The sequence below is a fragment of the Melampsora larici-populina genome, assembly GCF_000204055.1.
Source record: "Melampsora larici-populina 98AG31 unplaced genomic scaffold MELLAscaffold_86, whole genome shotgun sequence".
NCBI classification, from domain to species: domain Eukaryota; kingdom Fungi; phylum Basidiomycota; class Pucciniomycetes; order Pucciniales; family Melampsoraceae; genus Melampsora; species Melampsora laricis-populina.
The window spans coordinates 43,680-62,628 of NW_006768850.1; the positions used below are offsets into that span (position 1 = coordinate 43,680).

At 43.2% G+C, this 18,949-nt stretch overlaps 2 protein-coding genes and 1 pseudogene across 3 annotated transcripts; 2 read left to right on the plus strand and 1 right to left on the minus strand.

Annotated features, from left to right (window-relative positions):
- Positions 1-3,095: 3,095 nt before the first annotated feature.
- On the plus strand, positions 3,096-4,224 carry MELLADRAFT_123952 (annotated as a pseudogene; the record flags this gene model as incomplete). The annotated part of the gene is made up of 6 exons: positions 3,096-3,273; positions 3,368-3,496; positions 3,560-3,672; positions 3,740-3,814; positions 3,902-4,082; positions 4,160-4,224. Coding segments are annotated over 6 exons (741 nt in total).
- Positions 4,225-6,612: 2,388 nt separating this feature from the next.
- Positions 6,613-7,312, minus strand: MELLADRAFT_95635 (uncharacterized protein; the record flags this gene model as incomplete). Its single annotated transcript, XM_007418167.1, has 4 exons — positions 6,613-6,765; positions 6,831-6,956; positions 7,016-7,218; positions 7,261-7,312. 4 exons carry the CDS (start codon positions 7,310-7,312, stop codon positions 6,613-6,615), a joined length of 534 nt encoding a protein of 177 aa, XP_007418229.1.
- Positions 7,313-11,390: 4,078 nt separating this feature from the next.
- MELLADRAFT_95636 (uncharacterized protein) lies at positions 11,391-12,254 on the plus strand (the record flags this gene model as incomplete). Its single annotated transcript, XM_007418168.1, has 4 exons — positions 11,391-11,426; positions 11,489-11,795; positions 11,855-12,194; positions 12,236-12,254. The coding sequence occupies 4 exons, from the start codon at positions 11,391-11,393 to the stop codon at positions 12,252-12,254; spliced, it is 702 nt and encodes a 233-aa protein (XP_007418230.1).
- Between the last annotated feature and the right edge of the window lie 6,695 nt (positions 12,255-18,949).

Below are 18,949 nucleotides of genomic sequence, written 5' to 3' on the forward strand. Positions count from 1 at the left end.
ACCATTACCATTGATCACTTCATTCTTCTTTGCCTCGATCTCTTCAGGTTTTAAAAATCCCTCAACACTGAAAGCGTCTTCCATAGCCAACTTGTAATTTTGTTTTGTCAATCTAGGTAAGTTGCAGATGAGCATCTCAGCCGCTTTTGGGCTACAATTCGAGCACTTGCATATTGGGAAACCTGCGGCTACTTCCCGTTCCTTTTCAGCGATTACTCTTGGATCATCTACACAACAAGGAACTGTCCCAATTCTGAATAACAACATCAGCGGATTGAGTTTACCACCATTCAGGCATTGGACTACTTACGTGTTCCCCAGTGATAGTGCCACTCGTAGGCATATCGGGGTGAAAGCATACGCATCCATGAGCCGGTCATCCGTCATCTCTTTGCTATCATCGACATCTTCCACGGAATTTGAACCACCAGTACGTATTCTTTCAACAAAGTGAATAGCTAGCCCTGGACTGTTCCCTCGTCCACATCGCCCAAAAAGTTGAGTCAGCTCGGGAAGGGCTGTACGGGCCATCACAATTACCTGCATCACCGAAGGCCAATCTTGTCCAAGGCCAAGAGCATTTGTACACGAAATTAGAGGGAATTCATCATTTGTATAACCTGAAATTCCCCTCAGTTTCTCTTTTTTTCCAATACATGAATGATATCTTCGGATCAGGGTACTGTCTGGATTGTGCTCGCCTAATGGTGTTCCTCGGGCTTCATTAACTGCCTTCATCACGTCAAAAGTTGCACCCCTGGTCGATGAGTAAATAAGTGACTTGACCAAATCCATGTCGGGGACTTCTCCTTTCTTGGCATACATAAGTTTTAAGTCCATTGCTTTCCGTAACCCGTGGTCCATTTGGATTCGAAGTATAGTGATGTTTGAACGACTCAGCTCGCCTCGCACAATCTTGAGATCAGCTTCCTGGATGCTCAAGTTGTTCAAAATCGCCGAAAAAGGTCTTGGTGCACAAGTCGCTGACATTAATAAAAGAGGAATTTTATTTGTCGCCAGTAGTCGGAGGCAAAGGTCGCCGTATGATGGTCGAAAGCTGCCGCCATCCTGTAGCCGCGTGAATGCAGAACTGTGTTTTGCTCGTCCGCTCTGAACCATCCCCCACCAGTAAATCATATGTGCTTCATCTAGCACCTTTGCAATCAGACGGTCTTGAAATTTTGCACTGAAGTAAATACGCTCAAAACGCTTGCTGTTCAAAAAAATCTCCGGGCTCTTTGCTCAAAATTGACGTAGTTTTCACGTCAGCTTGTGTAGAATAGAGTTTCTGAAGTCGGAAGTTATTCCTCACCACATATATCACAGAGTATACACCTGCCATGATGTCTTTTTCCACATCATCCGTAAAGCTTTCCTTTGTCAAATTCACCGCGTTGATCTTCCATTTTTTTTTCTCGGCAACCTTCATACAACCAGAACATGCAATTAATATTATATACAAATTTATAAGCTCAAAGAAATGGTGGAGATTTGCTTTATTTACCTGGTTGTCGCCCAAAGCATCTAGTGGATTGAAAACAATAATATTCGCCTTTGCCTCCTTGGCAAAGAGGTCGAGGAACAACTCGGCAATTCGGGTTTTTCCACAGCCAGTTCCAGCTAATACAAATGTGTCGTGGCCCCTGACCAAGGCAATTACTGCTTCAACTTGTAGATCTTTAGCTGGACAATTATATTTCTTCAAATGATTGTCCTCAATCACCTTGCGCAGTTCTTCATTGGATAAAGCCAAGATGTAGTCTGGAAGTACAACTTTCGCCCGAGTTTGCTTAGAAACTGCAGTCGCAGGCGTAGCCGCAAGGAGCTCCGTAGGTCGTCGGTTATTGAAGTTAGACGCAGACTTTTCAGTTGTAATATGATTCCCAGCTGAGCTAAGGAGTGTTTTCTTTCTCGTATCATCAAAAGCAGGTGGATCGGTCGTGGCCATCGCAAAATAATCTCGACAACTTTGATGGGATTGCGTTCAGAACCAGAACATTTTCTCTCTCCCTGTTTGAAGCTGGAGCTATCCAGCCCAACGTTGAAAGATTTCCATTATCGTTATCTCTCTCTCCTCTATCTCTCTCTCTCCTGATCATTGATTCACTCTCTCTCTTTCCATGGTCAAAACGAAATGGACCTCTCTTGGGTCCAGCCGTCTCCGCAGTTGTCCAATCGGTATCAAAAAAAGTTACACTATTTCTTCTTCGGTTTGAAGGAAGAAGCTACCATTCACCATTGGTTTGGATTCAATGAGACTATGTACAAGATGTTCAAGAATTTTTTACCCGATTCAGTTTTTTTAAGGAGTTGATGGTGGATGCAGTGATGCAGATTCAGTCTCAAATAGTCAAAAATCCGAAATTTGGCAATCTAATCATGCAGCGAAGTACGAATAAGTCGTAAGTCCCTCCTCCGCAAGCTCCGTAGGACGCCCGCGAGGAGGTACTTAGTTAAGTTAGTCAGCCCATGGATTTTGAACTTCAACGCTGAACTTCACTCATAGTTTAAGATTGTCGTCATCTTCTAGGATTTGCTCATTGGTGTAGAAATCTCCTTGGTCATCTAGAATCACGTATTTGTATGATGTGTTCCCGATTTTCTCGGAATGCCATCTCCGAGTAACACCACGAAACGAGATATCTGAGAGCGTTATGCCTTGATTCTTCGATGGCTTTATGCCGGAATTGATAAGACTTTCATGAGACATATGAAGCTGGCTACAGGGGCTAAAGGCACTCCGAGAAGGATCCACAAACCTTTTTGCTTTGTGCATATAAAAATGAAATGAATCAAAGCATGAATGAGGCCCGTCAGTGTTTCATCTTGTGCAAGATATTAATGTCAGAAGTTCCAATCTAGAAATTTTTTGTTATGCACATGCCTTTCAAGCTCGTCTCGAACTTGAGAAGAAACCTAGAGTTTTGTTCTCTGTGTATAAGAATCCTTGAAGGTCACCAACTCCTTGTCCAGTAGCTCCAGTGCCTTTGTTGTACATTTTATATAACCATCTAATTACAAAATTCGCTGCTTCTTCCAGAAGAGATCACACATTGATCAGATTTCAAGACTATACTAGCAACAAACGCCCAAAGATGCTGTACCAACTTGCTTGTCTATTGGTTCTGTTATTTGCCAGTGATAGGTCTTCCCTCATTCCAAACGTCAATGCGCAAGGATGCACAAAAGATATGAGCTGGACATCCGGACAAAGTACATTCGGTAGTGAAGTACTTGGTGATAGCCTTACGCTTTATAACAATGTCTGGGGAGGTCAGAAAGAACTACTTGCGATTTTCAAACAAAAATCTTTATCGCCAGTTTACAAACTGAAGTGTTTTCAAGCTTTCTTTCCATGTCGGATCAGCCAGCTCGGCGTTGTCTTCTAGTTCTCAAAGTGTTAAATGCAAGTCATACTCGGCAGGAACAATCAGCTGGTCTACCACGTTCGACTTCACTTCGAGCAGCTCAAGTTTGGATACTCAGGTGAAATCTTGTAAGCTGTTAACTGCTTGCTACTCGTCCCATTTTTGAACTCTGCTGATGAACTCCTTATCAGACTCTAATGTGGGTTGGGCTGGCACACCAGTCAAGATATCAAGCTTGAAAAAATTCTCCACTTCATGGAGCTGGAGTTTGAGCGCAGCATCATCTAATTTAGTCGCCGATGTGGTAAGACTTTATTCTCATCATTGTACAAGATGAAAAGATATCTGATGCTCGTTATTTGCTTCTACAGTCTTTGGATATCTTCACCTCTTCTTCTGCCAGTTGCTCAGGACAATCGGGAGGATGTGCAACTCATGAGATCATGGTGAGTGAAGTACTTTGACTTTCCAATGCGTGTATTTATTTCACGATCTTGTTCATCCTGTTCTTGATGATCATTGGTTGTATTTAGATATGGTTAACCACAAAAGGGGGTGCAGCTCCTGCTGGTTCAAGCACAGGAAAAACTGTGACAGTCGGAAGCTATTCATTTGAAGTTTGGACAGGTGTAGTAGGTGTACCAGTGATTTCTCTTGTCCCGACCGGTGGAAAGTCGTATACAAATTTCAATGCCGATCTTATCTCACTTTTTTGTAAGCAGTTCATCTTTTTCTTCATATACATATTCGAAGTATACTTATTTCCAAATCTTATGAATTCTTTGGTTCAGAAACTGGCTTGAAAAGCTTTGGACTCAGTAATGCTGAGTACGGAATGCGAGGTGTGTCAAAGTGACAATTCAATTTTCAAAAATTGAAATTTCAGAATCCCCGGGTCAGAAATTGATAAAACTGGAATAAACATCAGATTTAACCCCAATACTGGTCTGAAACCGCCTGTATTGGGGATAAAACCTATCTTTCTGCCAGTTTTCACAATTTCCAGACCACAACTCAAATATCGACCACCGACTTGGCACTTTGGCACAAATATTACATGAAAATTTCAAGAAATCGATTTTCATCATGTCAAACTTCACATATGTATAAAACAACAAAACCCAATACCTAACTGGACCACAGGACAACCTCAGCAGCCAAAACCTACCGATCACACAATCATTACTCCAGGAAGACACAAAACCTAATCAGAATTTGCAGAAATAATCACTCTTAACCTACCTCTCCCTCTTCAATTCGATTCTCACCCAGCAACGTCCTCATACCACCCAAAAACCACATTCACTTGTCACTTTGACACATATTATCCAATCCATTCTATCAATCATCAATCTCTCCATTTCATCATCTAACTACTGTTATCATGCCTGGACGAATTGAAATCTCAGATGATATCTTACAACCTATTCTAGAACAAGCTCATAACAACAAGTGGACAGCACAATCGGTATCCGACAACATCTGGAGAAGTCATCAAATCAAGATCAGTGTTCGTACCATCCGTCGACGTATTGAGGCATGGGGTTTGAAACACCGAGTGGAGTATGATGAAGAGACTGTCACGAAGGCTGTGTTAGACAAACACGGTAAAAGTTACAATCAAAAAAGAACCCTCATCTCAATGAAGAATGAAAACAAAATTGTCATCAGCCGTTCCACCTTGGCTCGTCATGAGAAGAGACTTCAGCTCAACCGCAAACGAGATGATCTTGATCTCAACAAAATTACTTACGAAGAGCTTGTGCAATTGATTAACCAAATGGAAGAAGATTTTGGTCATGTCCTGGGTATCAAGAGTATCAAGCGAAAGCTCATGGCTGATCATAACTTGCATATTCATCGGTGATTAATATATTACTTCATCACATCCCTGATAACCTATGCTGACTTTTCCTCTCTCTTCATTTTTTCTTTTCTGCTAGTGATGTTATATCGGCCATTCTGAAAGTGATCAATCCTGACATGGTCAAAGTCCGAGCGGCTCACAAACTGAAAAGGCGGCAGTATTATGCGGGTGGTCCTAACCAGGTTTGGGCTTCTGACGGACACGACAAATTGATGCCTTACGGAATTGGAATCTACGGTTTCATCGACTGCTGGTCTCGGAAGCTCTTGGGTCTCCATGCTCATGTCACCAACAGTGACCCACGACATGTTGATTTATGGTATCTTGAACTTGTCAAGAAACACGGAGGCATCCCTCAAAAACTCACCACTGACCGAGGTACTGAGACCATCGACCTTGCTGGCCATCAAATGTACTTTGGACAGCAATACGGCACTGAACCCCCCGGTTTCCAGTACCATAGATATGTTCCCTCTACTAGTAATACTAAGATTGAATCTGCTTGGGAGAAGATGCAAAATGCAGTGACTGGTCACTTGAAAGATGAGATTGCTCAAAGGATTGCGGATGGTGATTATGATCCTGATGATCCAATGCAAAGGTGAGTTTGTGATTTGTGTTTCTTTGAGTAGCTCTTGTACTAACTCATCTTTCTTTTAGACTCTTGTTCCTCCAGCTCTACGTACCCGCCATACAAGAAGCTTTAGACACCTCCAAAGACCATGCCAACAATTTTCAAAGGCGTAGAGACAACCGCTCTAGGTTACCAACCGGATGTAGTGCTAACTATTGCTATTACAACCCAGGTGACGAGTTGGCTGGCACAGATCACTTGATAGGAGTTCCCAGTTATAACGTTGATCAGATCATTGAGGAGGATTATCCAGATCAAGAAAGATTATGGACTAAGACACCTGAGGGGTTTGCGGATGTAGTTGACGAAGTCATGTCTGACATGGAGTTTGATTATGATGATTTGAGAACTACGAATGTTTGGGAGATTTTCAATTTTGTATTAGAAAGGTTGAGACAGTATGACTGGACTGGTACTCCCTTTGCACCACAGCCAGGTGAATCCGATGTGGTATTTAATTAGTGATTAAAATCAAATTGATTTGTTCTTGTAGGCGCTTTATTTGTCACTAGCTCAACATACTAGACTTTGAAACATGCTTTAATGAATTTCTCTTAAATTGAGCTCTTTGAATTGAGATGCACAAATTGAAACCTTACAAACCAAAATTCATTTATGCTATTATGGTAAGCAACCTTTATCAGGAAAACCGCTTGTGTATTGGTTTATCTTTTGAGAAACAAGAGACTTGATAGAGACAGTTACAAAAAGGTTGCAGAAACCAGCATCCCATATGTTAGATCTTAATTGCGGTAGCATTGATTGGGATCTCCCAAATCTGATACATCCCCTGTTGGAAACTCCTCCACACGCAGTGCTTCAGCCTTCTCCAATTCCTCTGTAGGGACAGTTAATGTAATCACTCTTTTTGCCAGGGCAGCTTTTCTCTTCTGAACCTGGAACAAGTGAGAGCTAGGTGTTAGGGCTACATTCACTCACAGGAATTTGTTGTTACACTCACATTGTAAAGATGCTGCTCAATTGACTGTCCAGTAACTACATGAAATACTCTGACAGGCTTGGCCTGACCAATTCGGTGAAGGCGGTCCACGGCTTGTTGCACTACCTGAGGGTTCCAATGTGCATCCTAAAGATACGCCACTGCTCCATCAGTGTTCCCAGATCCAATGTAAAAGCCTGACTTACCATCAAATAGACCTCGTCCGCACATGTCATGTTCAAACCTACCCCACCAGCCTCTATTGATACTACAAATGCTTCAACATTTGGGTCCTTGGTGAAAGAATTGAGTTGAGAAGTACGCTCAAAGGTGGACTGGTCCCCATGCAGCTGACGGTATGTGATGCCAGAGTTGTCAAAAGCCATGATGATCCTGGGAATGAAGTCAGCTATTTGATGATATAATGGGGCTAGGTTTTGACAAAGCTCACCAATCAATAAAGCTCTTCCACTGAGTGTATATAACACTCTTCCCACCACCATGTGATTTTTTCTTCTGAAGCATGTGAACCAAGTATGCAATCTTTGGGCTAAGCTTCCAGTCCGTTGGAATAGCATCTCTTACCTTGCTGTTATGAATTCTTTCATCCGGTAATTTTATACCCAGTTTTTGCTCAATGAGATTAATGGGTTGATTTTCTGCATCAACACCCTGTTCATTTTGCCTGAATAAAAGAGGGTGGTTGGTGGGGAAAGACAAATGGATTTGCCAATGTGGGGCGCTTGTGGGGACAAAAATTGCCGAGATTTGCATGGATCACCACAACCATGGTTATCAACTTATCAAACACGTTATGGGAATTTTAATTACTGCCGTTTCTTGGTCTGCATAGTCCACCGTTCTATGTGGGGTTTATGTGAAAGACATAATTTTATTTGTGATTGATACCACACAAAATCATTTGTAGCTTAGAGGCCATGATGATGCTCATCATTGAGGCTAGGTGATCTCTGTCGGGCCTTGGAACCGGTGCTTTGACGTCTCTGCCGGTCCTTGGGCCTTTTCCCCAGTCGATCGACTGGAAAAAAGGACCCCCTAGGCCTAGGTGGTCAATCTCCAATGCAGAGACCTTGAGAGGTAGACCACCTAGGCTTAAATGGCCTTCTCCAGTCGATCGACTGAAGAGGTGGCCCTGGGACCGGTGCTTTTCTGCTGGTCCCAGGGCCACTCCTCCAGTTGATCGACTGGAGAAGGCCACCTAAGCCTGAGGGGTCTACCTCTCAAGGTTTGACCACCTAGCTTAAGTGTAATTCACCTGCTAGGTGGCCAAACCTTGTTAAACAGGCCACCTAGGCTTAGGTGGCCTGCCTCTCCAGTCGATCGACTGGAGGAATAGGCCACCTAAGCCTGACTGGAGGAATAGGCCACCTAAGCCTAGGTGGTCTGCCTAACAAGGTTTGACAAGCAGATCACCTAGGCCTAGGTGGCCTCTTCCTCCAGTCGATCGACTGGAGAAGCAGGCCACCTTAGGCATAGTTCTCCAGTCGATCGACTGGAGAACTAGCCCTGGGACCGGAATAGACCAAAGCCCCGGTCCCAGGGCTTGTCTTTCTCTCCAGTCAATCGACTGGAGAGAGCCACCTAAGCCTAGGTGGTCAAACTCTAATAGAGAGACCACCTAGGCTTAGGTGGTCCCTCCCTCCAGTCAATCGACTGGAGGGATGGCCCTGGGACCGGGCTATCAGCCTATCCCGGTCCCAGGGCCGGTTCTCCAGTCGATCGACTGGAGGACACAGCCTAGGGCCACCTAGGCCTAGGTGGTCCTTCCCTCCAGTCGATCGACTGGAGGGATGGCCCTGGGACCGGGCCTGCAGTTTATCCCGGTCCCAGGGCTGGTTCTCCAGTCGATCGACTGGAGAACACAGCCTAGGGCCACCTAGGCTTGGGTGGCCCTTCCCTCCAGTCGATTGACTGGAGGGATGGCCCTGGGACCAAGGAATCAGTCTATCCCGGTCCCAGGCCATTGTTCTCCAGTCGATCGACTGGAGAACAATGCCTAGGGCCACCTAGGCTTAGGTGGCCCTTCCGTCCAGTAGATCGACTGGAGGGATGGCCTGGGTACCGAGGAATCAGTCTATCCCGGTCCCAGCGCTTGTTCTCCAGTCGATCTACTGGAGAAAAATTCAATGCGTCCACCAGGACACGGTGCCCCGTCCTCCAGTCGATCGACTGGAGAAGCATGCCACCTAAGGCTAGGTGGTCTGCCTCACACGGTCTGACCACCTAGCTTATGTGTATTAGATACACTAGGAGGTCAAACCTTCAGAGGCAGGCCACCTACGCTTAGGTGGCCCATTCCTCCAGTCGATCGACTGGAGAGAGAGGCCCTGGGCCCGGTCAAGTGTACATACCGGTCCCGGGGCCGCTTCTCCAGTCGATCGACTGGAGGAATAGGCCACCTAAGCCTAGGTGGACAAACTTTAATAGGAAGACCACCTAGGCTTAGGTGGCCTGTAAGTGAGAAAGGCCCTTCGCCCACTCAAAGTATACACAACCTGTATGCAATCTTGATTGAAAAAGATATCAATTGAATTTTTTGATCACTCCCTCCTTCTCATTAATTCAATTTTTCATATCAAATTCAACTCATCCACTCGCATCATCAACTTTTTTTGTTGAACACCAACCACCTCAATAATTCAACCATCATCAAATGGAGGATCTTTCCCATACAAATGATTTAACCCAAATGGGTGAGGATATTATTCCTGGTGACCGCCCACCTACTCCATCCACGATGGATATGGACACCGACTCCGAAGACCAAGATTTGGATGACTCCAATAGTTTGATGGTGTGCATGTGCAAAAGGTACCCTTGGCAGTATGTTTGGCTTATGACATTGGTTATTACTGGAGTACCAGGATATCAAGTAACCGTTTGCTACTTCCTGTACCCTATTGTACGGAATGCGAGAGGTGTCAAGGTGACAATGCAAAAATCAAAAAACGAAAATCACAATTCCCGGGTGCGAAATTCAAAAATCAAAGACAAAACTACAGAAAATACTCAAATACAGGGCAAAAACCCCTGTACCGGAGTAAAAGTCATGGCAGAAACCCCTTTCAGACCAGGTTACGGCCCAAATTTCAGTAGATTTACAACTTGAAACTCAACATTTGTCACCCCATTGTCGCATTGACACAAAAAGTACCAGGAAACCACAAAAGAGGACATCAAAATTCAAAAATCAAAAAATCAAAAAATCAAAAGTCGAAAATCAAAAAACAAATGTCGATAATCAAAAAACGACAATTAACAAACCATAAACAAAGACCCCAAAAATGAAAACTTCACATTAGATGATGAAAAGTGTACCTCTCTACCTCTACCTCTCAACCAATCACACAACCCACACACCATCACCGATCATCTTAGTCATTCCTCCAACTTTTGTTATAGTCTCCACCCATCCACTTGTTCAACCAAACCTACACTACACTGAACCTCTTTGATTGTCTCCACTCTTCTTCATACTTATTTGATTGTCTCCACTCTTCTTCATCCTTATTTGATCGTCTTCACTCTTCTACACTACACTGAACCTCTTTGATCGTCTCTGATATTCTTGGATCGGCTTCACCCTTCTTCAATATTCTTGTATCGGCTTCATTGCTCCCTAGTATTCTTCAATTCTCTTTGATCTTCTTCAATCTTCTTCAATATTCTTGAATCGGTTTCAATCTTCTTCAATCTTCTTCAATCTTCTTGAATCGGTTTCAATCTTCTTCAATCTTCTTGAATCAGTTTCAATCTTCTTCAATCTTCTTCGATCGACTTCAATCTTCTCCGATCGACTTCAATCTTCTTTGATCGACCTCAATCTTCTTCAATCAGCTTCTTCTTCGACTTTGGTTTCTCTCAGATACTCATATTTCACTATCATGAACCGACCTACTTGTCCCTTATGTCAAAGTACTCTCCGTCAAGGAGAACACAAAATATGTGGACCCTGCCTTGAAAACATCAATGCGGACCGAAACAAAAAGGTTCCTTCTCCCCCCCAGCAGGCACCCACCCAAGCTTCTCAACCCCGCCCTGCCAATCTCAAGGTCATCAATGCCAAAGCAGCTGTTGCAGCCCGTACCTCGACTTCCACTGGTACTCATGTTCACCAACTTCAAAGCGACAAGTCAAAGCGAGCTGCTGCCAAGAAACAAGCTAGCAGCAACCGCATGTTTAATGGTCACCCAGCAGCACCTAAACCTCCACCTTTCACTACTCACACTGGCCGAGTATGCTCTGTAGGATGGATGGTGATATACGACACCGGCTCTTTCGCTCATGGTCTACTTCGGGGAACTTTCACTGTGGATAGGGCATCGTTGACACTCTTGGACGACACCAAGGAAGGCATCTTCAACCTGTGGGACCACTCGGTTGACTCTCCTCTTTACCCTCAGGCACCCAAAGTTTACAACTCTGAGTATTTCAACCTGGCCAAAACCGGCCGTGGCCGGAAATCACCTGTGGTCTTACATAACAATGAAGTTTTTGCCAGATATCTTGATGACACTAAAGGAGAACCTAGCCTCGAGCTAATTTTTCTGGCTGACAAATATGTCAAAAATAATCCTTGGCTTCGACCTTCCACCAGTAAGCCAGTACAACCTCAACGACAAGCTAAAAGAAAGGCATCTCAACATTTGACTTATGAGGAGATGTTATTAGATGATGGAGATGAAGAAGCAGATTATGGTGATAGTGATAGTGATAGTGATAGTGATGGTGATCTGCCTTTGAGTGTCGAAATATTCCAGCCAAGCAAGAAAGCCAGGTGTACACCTTCAACTTCAACAAAAGTCACCTCACCACGAGTCACTCGAAAGAAGGCTTCTAATTTTAAAACCAAGAATAGTACATACACACTCCCGCCACCCATCACCCCACGAAAATCTCCCCACCGTGCTCAGAGTGATGTGGCTCCTGTAGCTATGACTCATGTGATACCACCTCACCAGACAGGTAAGCTCACCGCTCTTGTTCACTACTCATTTTTGGTCTGGCTGACATGCCCTCCTTAGTACCGGCCTTTGATTTCAGAGAGGCTATTGATATCTCCGTATTTGGTCGAAAGCTTCCCATGGCTTGCCCTGTTCCACCTGCTGAGACTACAGACGGTTTCACCGTTGGGAAAAAATGCATTTTGACAGGAAATGCAGAAGGTAAACCTGAATGGGTGGTAACACCGTATCATTTCAAAGTTGATGAAAGTGTGGTGATTGGAAAAGGTTCTTTCAGGACATGTTACAATGCCTTTGGAAGAACACCTGGTGGTGAGGTGACTCCGATGGTTGCCAAGAAGCGGAGGGAGCTGCCTCCCAATATGACTCATCTGGCTGTCCATAAAGAATCCGGTGGAGTGTATGCTGCTGTTTCCATGGTGATTGAAAAGTTTAAGAAAGCCGCTTTGGGTCTGAATGAAATTCAACTTTTCCCTGCAACGGTTGAAGCTATCCAAAACATTCGTGTGAGTCAAATATATGGATCTCATTTTATTCAAGCTTTCTCGATAACATGTTTTTATTTTCCAGATGGTTCAAAACTTTCCGGTCTATGCAGGAAGCAGTGCTACGACAGAATGTGCTTATTTCTTTGAAGAAGTACTTGATGTTACACAATACCGCAAGTATACCAGCAATCACAACTTTGAACTCCGGCCTTCAGACAGTCCTTTAGTCAATGAAGTAATGCAAGCTCTCAGTCATTGGTCTCATAAACACTATGGCGGAAGAAGAATGGTTGCGGATCTTCAGGGGGTAGGTTTGGTTTTGACAGACCCTTTGATTGTGGATACGAGCAAGTAAGTACTTTTGTGCTTGCATTCCAACATTTTGCCTGACGGTTTGTTTTGGCCCCAGTATGGCTTGGTGCGACGGAAATACTGGAAGGAAAGGCTTGGAGAACTTCTCTACCCAGCACGAATGCAACAAGATATGCAAGCCAAAGGTAGCAAAATTAAGTCTACGGGAGGAGATGGAGCTGTTGTATGGAGGTAAGTCTGGAGGTAAGTCTGGGGAACAGACTCATATTCCAGCAAGAGATTAGCACAAGGCCGAAATTCAGGAGTAAATTCTTTCCTTTCAATCTGTATTCCAAAATTTGTTGCTCTTAAAAAAATCAAAAATTTACAAAATCCCTTTGCTCACAAAATTATCATCTTAAAAACAAAAAAAAAACATGTATATATCATTTTAACAATCTGAGTGCTGAACCTTTTGTTTCCTTATAAGAAGTAATCTTATTCTGAAGATGGTCCAAATTGGCCCGTTTCCGTTGCATCTGCTTATCGTAGGTCTCTGCAAGGCCGCTGTGCAATTTTTCCCAGCTCTCATCATCCAAACCAACCCGCTGTTCCATAATCTCCTTCATTGCTGCCACCACAGTGGTACTGATCTGAGTGCTACAAGCATAAGCAAGTACATGGTCTACTGCCCCTTTACTCTTTCCAATCCCTTTTCTTGCCTTGGTTTTTTCCCTTGTTACAGCACCCTGCAAGTATGTTGTCTTTTTTTTTTCTCCTTCAGAAAATAAAAAATGTTCGGTGTTGTGGCAAACATCTGTTGCCCACAGTAATTTTACCACATCAGCTGCATTGATGTCTACAATAAACTTGAAATAGTTACTGATGTGAATTACAAACTTGGCACCAACTTGGGGATGCTTCTTATCAATGCGGTGTCCAGTCTTCTTCTCTAGTTCAATTTCTTCCTTCCTCTCGGCCAAAAGTTTGAGTCTTCTTGCCGGAGTAATAATTTCAGCTGTAATAGATTACATATGTCAGCAGATTGGTCATAAGACTGTGAATATTAAATACTCAACATGTGTTCGCATCAATTAAGCAGAAGAAACCCGAAGCAAATCCGGTGGCATCAAAGTCACAATGAACTCCATTGCGGAATCCTCCAGTGGTAGCAATCACATTGGATCCCACAAAAGCCTTGTCCCCAAAGACTTGGGCATTGGGTGATTTCTCCCACTCTTTGCTACCAGGCACCGGCTCTTTTGATCCCCACGACGGGGCATCAGTGTCTTCGGCCAGCTTCTTGTTGGAATCATACACAAATAGAGATAATGAACATGTCCTTTCAGCATGAAAGTCCACTACCCAAGGAAGTTCATCTTGGCGGGCTTTGTCCTCGTCTAGTTTGGCTGGGTCCTCGCTGGTAGATGAATTTTGGGCATAGGTTGCTGGTGTTAAGACATTGAACAAATTAACTTTCTGAAATGTCCTCCTGTGGAAAGGTGAATATAAACAAACCAATAACTGTTCCTCTTTGATATTGTCCAGCACGCTTAGATGATCTGTGACCAAATGCTTTCATAGTACCTTGCCGCTCGTGGGGCGGTAGCATCTTGACTGCATGATTTTCCTTGATTACACCCCGTGCTTCAGAGTGTTGATGCATGATCTTGATAGCCCTTTGAAAGTCTTTCCAAAGTTGCACTTGGGCAGGGTCAATGCTGGCGGGGTCCTGCAGCAAGAAATGTCAGCCATGTGGAAACAACAGAAAGTTCAAGGGACTTGACCTCTTTGTTGAACCTAGCAACACATATAAGCTTATTTCCAGCCAGATTCACAAGTACCACAGTCCCATAGGTCACTACTCGCTCTTTCCTGTTCCCAAATTGAGGAACTCGGAATACATCACAGTCCTCTGGCAAGCCAAACCGGTCTTTGATTCCTGCTTTGATTCTTTGACTGACATGTTCTCTTCCAACATCCCGGACCGGATCCCGTTGGGCATTGTGTTGTTGAGCCTTCTTCCGCTTTTGGTACTCGACCATCTTTTGCTTTCGAAGTTCAGATACTGGTTTGGGCATCTACAGGGAAAAAAACATAGCTTTGATTAATGGTATGTTCAACACGTGAATATTTTGGAATGTGTGTGGGGATGCAAAGAAATAAGTGAATAAAATTTTGGTTGTATGAAATGATTCAATGTGAGATCTTATGAATGAATAATTGAATGAATAAGTATTGAGTAATTTCTTGAGGAATGAAATGCGGAAGCACTGAGATACATTTAGCAAAGGGTTAGGCTGGTAGTTGGGGTACCCCTCAGTCACTTGCCCTGCCCTTCACGAGACATAAACATCTCTGCATGTATCTCAAGTGCCACCGTCTTCAATAATTGTTCGTGAGTAAATCATGAGAGGTAAATGTTTTGAATTATATGAGTCTTCTTTTGCGATGAATTGAACAGATGTTTGAGAAATGTTGATTGATTTATTCATCTACATTCAATTAGATTCGGCTTCTTGTGGATTCTTCAAGTTTCCATTTCTTCTTGAGGATATAATATATCTTCTTATATGATCTGTCTTCATCTCAGTGAAGTAAAGAACAGACGGGAAGACAAAGGAAGAACATGGATTACCTTGGTTGATTCAACAAATTGAAGGAAGCGGACAGAACAGAATTAAATAATAATAAGATCGGAAGAAACTGGGAACAAAGGACTGGTTAAATGCTTCCACTCAAATGGTGGCTGAGTTGTGGTCAGCCATTACATCATGTATACACATGTAGCCTTACATGTTACAGTTGGTATGTTTACATATCTCACATGTCATCATATGGTTCACACAAGGTTGTACCACGGAAAGTTTTATTACTCAAGAACCAATGATAGTTGACATTGCTTACATAAGAGTATTTTGGTGAGAAAAGAAGAAAACAAAACATAGAAGATACAAAACATTTACTCAATATCCATTGCATCTTCCTCTTCCCCTTCAACTGTCAGCTTGGTGTTGTTGATCTTCACCAAAGGGATATAAGCTTTAGGAAGAATAGCACAAGTCATACCTGGTACCTGCACCGACCAATAGTATCCAATGTCGTAGGCCAGGCATATGGCCAGCTGAATCTTTTGAACCTTGACTTCACCAAACACTGATTTCCCTGGATGAACTGACCGCTTGTGAGGGAAATACCCTTTGACCAAAAGTCCCATAATATAATCATGAGTCCGGCACCAAATCTTCTCCAACTTTTGAATTTCTTCCGCAGCCTTGATGATTGCCATAGCATTGCCCACTGGCACATGCTTATCTCTTGAAGCCAACATTAATCCTCTAACACCACTAGTTATGAAACCGGCCAAGGAACCCCATGCAAACCCAACCTCCTTCAATTCGTCAATCTTCTTATTGATATCTTTTTTGATTTGTTTTTGCTCCGTATCAGTTGCTTTTTCAGGAATTTTTGAATGTAAATCCATTACAGCTAGCCCCATTAATACATCGTGAACACTGACTGAAAAGTTTTGAAGATTATTCAATGTACCGGCTTTGACCACTGCTGATTCGTGTGCAATTAATTGAGATCCTGACAAGCCTGAAGTAAGTAGATTTTCTCCGCCACCGCTGGAGCCTAAGGTTGGACAAGTTAATAATAAATGAGAAACAAATCTATAACTATTTTCATAAGGAGTAGCATCCGGGTTTTCTTCAAAGGTATTCTTGTGAATGACTTGATCCCCAGCCACCGCAATAGCATCTTGAAATAAATTAGAAACCTCTTGACGTTTCTTTTTGGAAGGACATCCAATAGGCCGCACAGTCCGCCATACGTGAAAAGGCCATAACTTTGTATCCAGGTCCGGATTGAAAGAATCTTGAAACAAAGAAGGGCTCCATAATTCAGAGCTAAACAGCAATTCACCTTCAGCAGGTGTGAAGAATTGAAGTCCTGTGACAAAAGGGTATGTCAGTTGATTTACTTTACCAAAATTCAATAAATCATATGCACTAACCTTGCTCATTAACAAATTCAAGCCATGCTGAATTAGACATCTTGCTGCCTGAAAAACATGTTCCCGGAGGTAATTGGAAAGATGGCTTTTCCAAGAGAGGAATATGTTCAAGCCTCATGGCGATCAAGTTGAAAGCACTGTCTCTACCTTTGGCAAAGGTAGCTGAAGACATCTTTTTGGCCGGAAATTCGGTGAAACTTTGACAGAAAACTTCGTGATGCTTCAGGATAAAATCCGTCTCCGAGATTGCGGGAGGTAAGTTGGCTGGAATAGTTGCCACTTCAGTTGTGTCAAAGACTGGAATGTCTAGATCCATTTCGTCTTCACATGGTGTGACTTGGACATTTGTTTATACGAGAGACGAGAATGGTCAAAAAGAGAGGAAAACACAGAGTTCTTACCCTGGTTATGACCTGGCCGAACGTAAAATACAAACTGACCAATTTGGTTCTTGATGAGCTGAGTAATTAGTTCCACCGGGGATCCAACCTCCATTTCAATATCTTCATTACGGTTCGAACCAGGTCCCACGTCGCTGGTATTACGTTCGGATGCCTCCGTAGTGACCGGATGGGGGTCGCCGAGAACTTCTGCAGGCAATCTCGAAGGCAGATCAGAGGATCTTTCGGGAACCGGAGCCGGAGAGCGTTCGGGAGCCGGAGGCTGTTCGGGAGCCGGAGAGCGTTCGGGAGCCGGAGGCTGTTCGGGAACCTGAGATTTTTCGTGGGCCGGAGATTGTTCAGGAGCCGGTGAGCTTCGGGGCTCCCTGATTTTCCCTAACCCATCTTCCTCATCCTCAAGTTCGGAAGATGGGCCAGGAGAAGGTTCCGGGACGGGTGGTGGAGACGATAGTGCTGAGGAGATTGGTTCTCCATCTAAGTCTGAAGAGGTTGATCGAATGACTCCTTTCCGTAGAGATTTTTGAGATAAGTTGACCGGGGGAAGATCTAGTTCATCTGAGGTTGAAAGTTTGTCTTGATCTTGATGTTCTGCTGGTTCTTTTTCATTTTGAGATTCGTGTTGAACAACTTCATCATTTGATTTTTCTTCTTCCTCGTCCTCATGGCCACCAGAATTCGAATCATCGTCTCCTTCAGCATCCTCATTCGAATCATGTTCATTGATTGGGTCTTTGGGTTTCGAGCTAAGATTCAAACGGGTCCGTTTTGAGCGCATATGAGTGCCGGAGTAGCTGGGAGCGGCTTCGCGGGTACGTTCAGAACGCCTTCGGTTGGGCGGAGGCGGGGAGTCATCTTGAATCCAGATGACCTTCACATTGGGTCGAGTTGGTGGACGTTTTCCTCGCTCTAAGTCTGCAAAAGAAAAGGGGTCAGAAAGCACCCAAAAAGAAAGAAGTAAATGAACAATAGCAACCTTCAAAAGCGTTATCACATTCCTTTCCAGCTTGTTCAATCAAATCATAAACTCGAGGAGGAAGACCAGCAACTTTAAGCTGTTCCTTGAGGATGGCCGAAGTCGAGTTCACATTCTGGTAATATTCTTCCTTTGAGATTTCCTGGACTTTGTGATCGGATAAACCAACTTGTTGAACCGCATCAAGAGGACCTGGAACTGACAGTGCTTGAGAGAAAGTTTGGAAACTCGGAGCAGGAAATTTCGGCTGTGAGGCGGGGTTATTCTTCATCTCGAGTTCGTCCTGGCCCGAATCTGAGTCTACAGAAGAGGCCTGACTTTTCTCCTCACTGAAATTCATGTGGGGAGGTAATGGACGGTTCTCATATGGCATATCTATTGAGGTATGTATCAGTTTATTTGAAATGATTGTAGCTCAGGTGTTTGAATACTGACTTGATAATTTTTTTGAAACTAGGTTATCAATTTTATTTGATTATTCCAAAGAAATGAATATAACAGACTAAAAAAATCCAAAATAAAGTTAAAAATTTGAGTTAAAAAAATTAACAAATTGATGATTCAAGTAATTTGATTTTGTTTATCTCCCTTCTATGAGTTTATAACAGTAAAAAAAACACTAATTTGATGAGTCAAAGTTTTTTTTTGTTTATCTGGTTATGATGAGTTTATAACAGTTAAAAAATGACACTAATTTGATGTTTCAAAAGTTTTGAATTTGTTTAAATTGTTTTGATGAGGTTATAGATGTAAAATATTAAACAAATCAAACAAATTAATGAAAAGACCCAGCAAGTTAGCGAGACTATTCAATCAATCGCAATCATACTCAAAATATAAACTCCGAAGTCCAATTCTCGAAATAGATTAGGATTCCATGAAGGTTCACGAGGTTCGCTTCGTGGATAGCACATAACCCATTTTGACCTGATGGCATTGTAGAGGAGATCCGAATTCGAAGTGGATGTGTGCGACAAGCTGAGT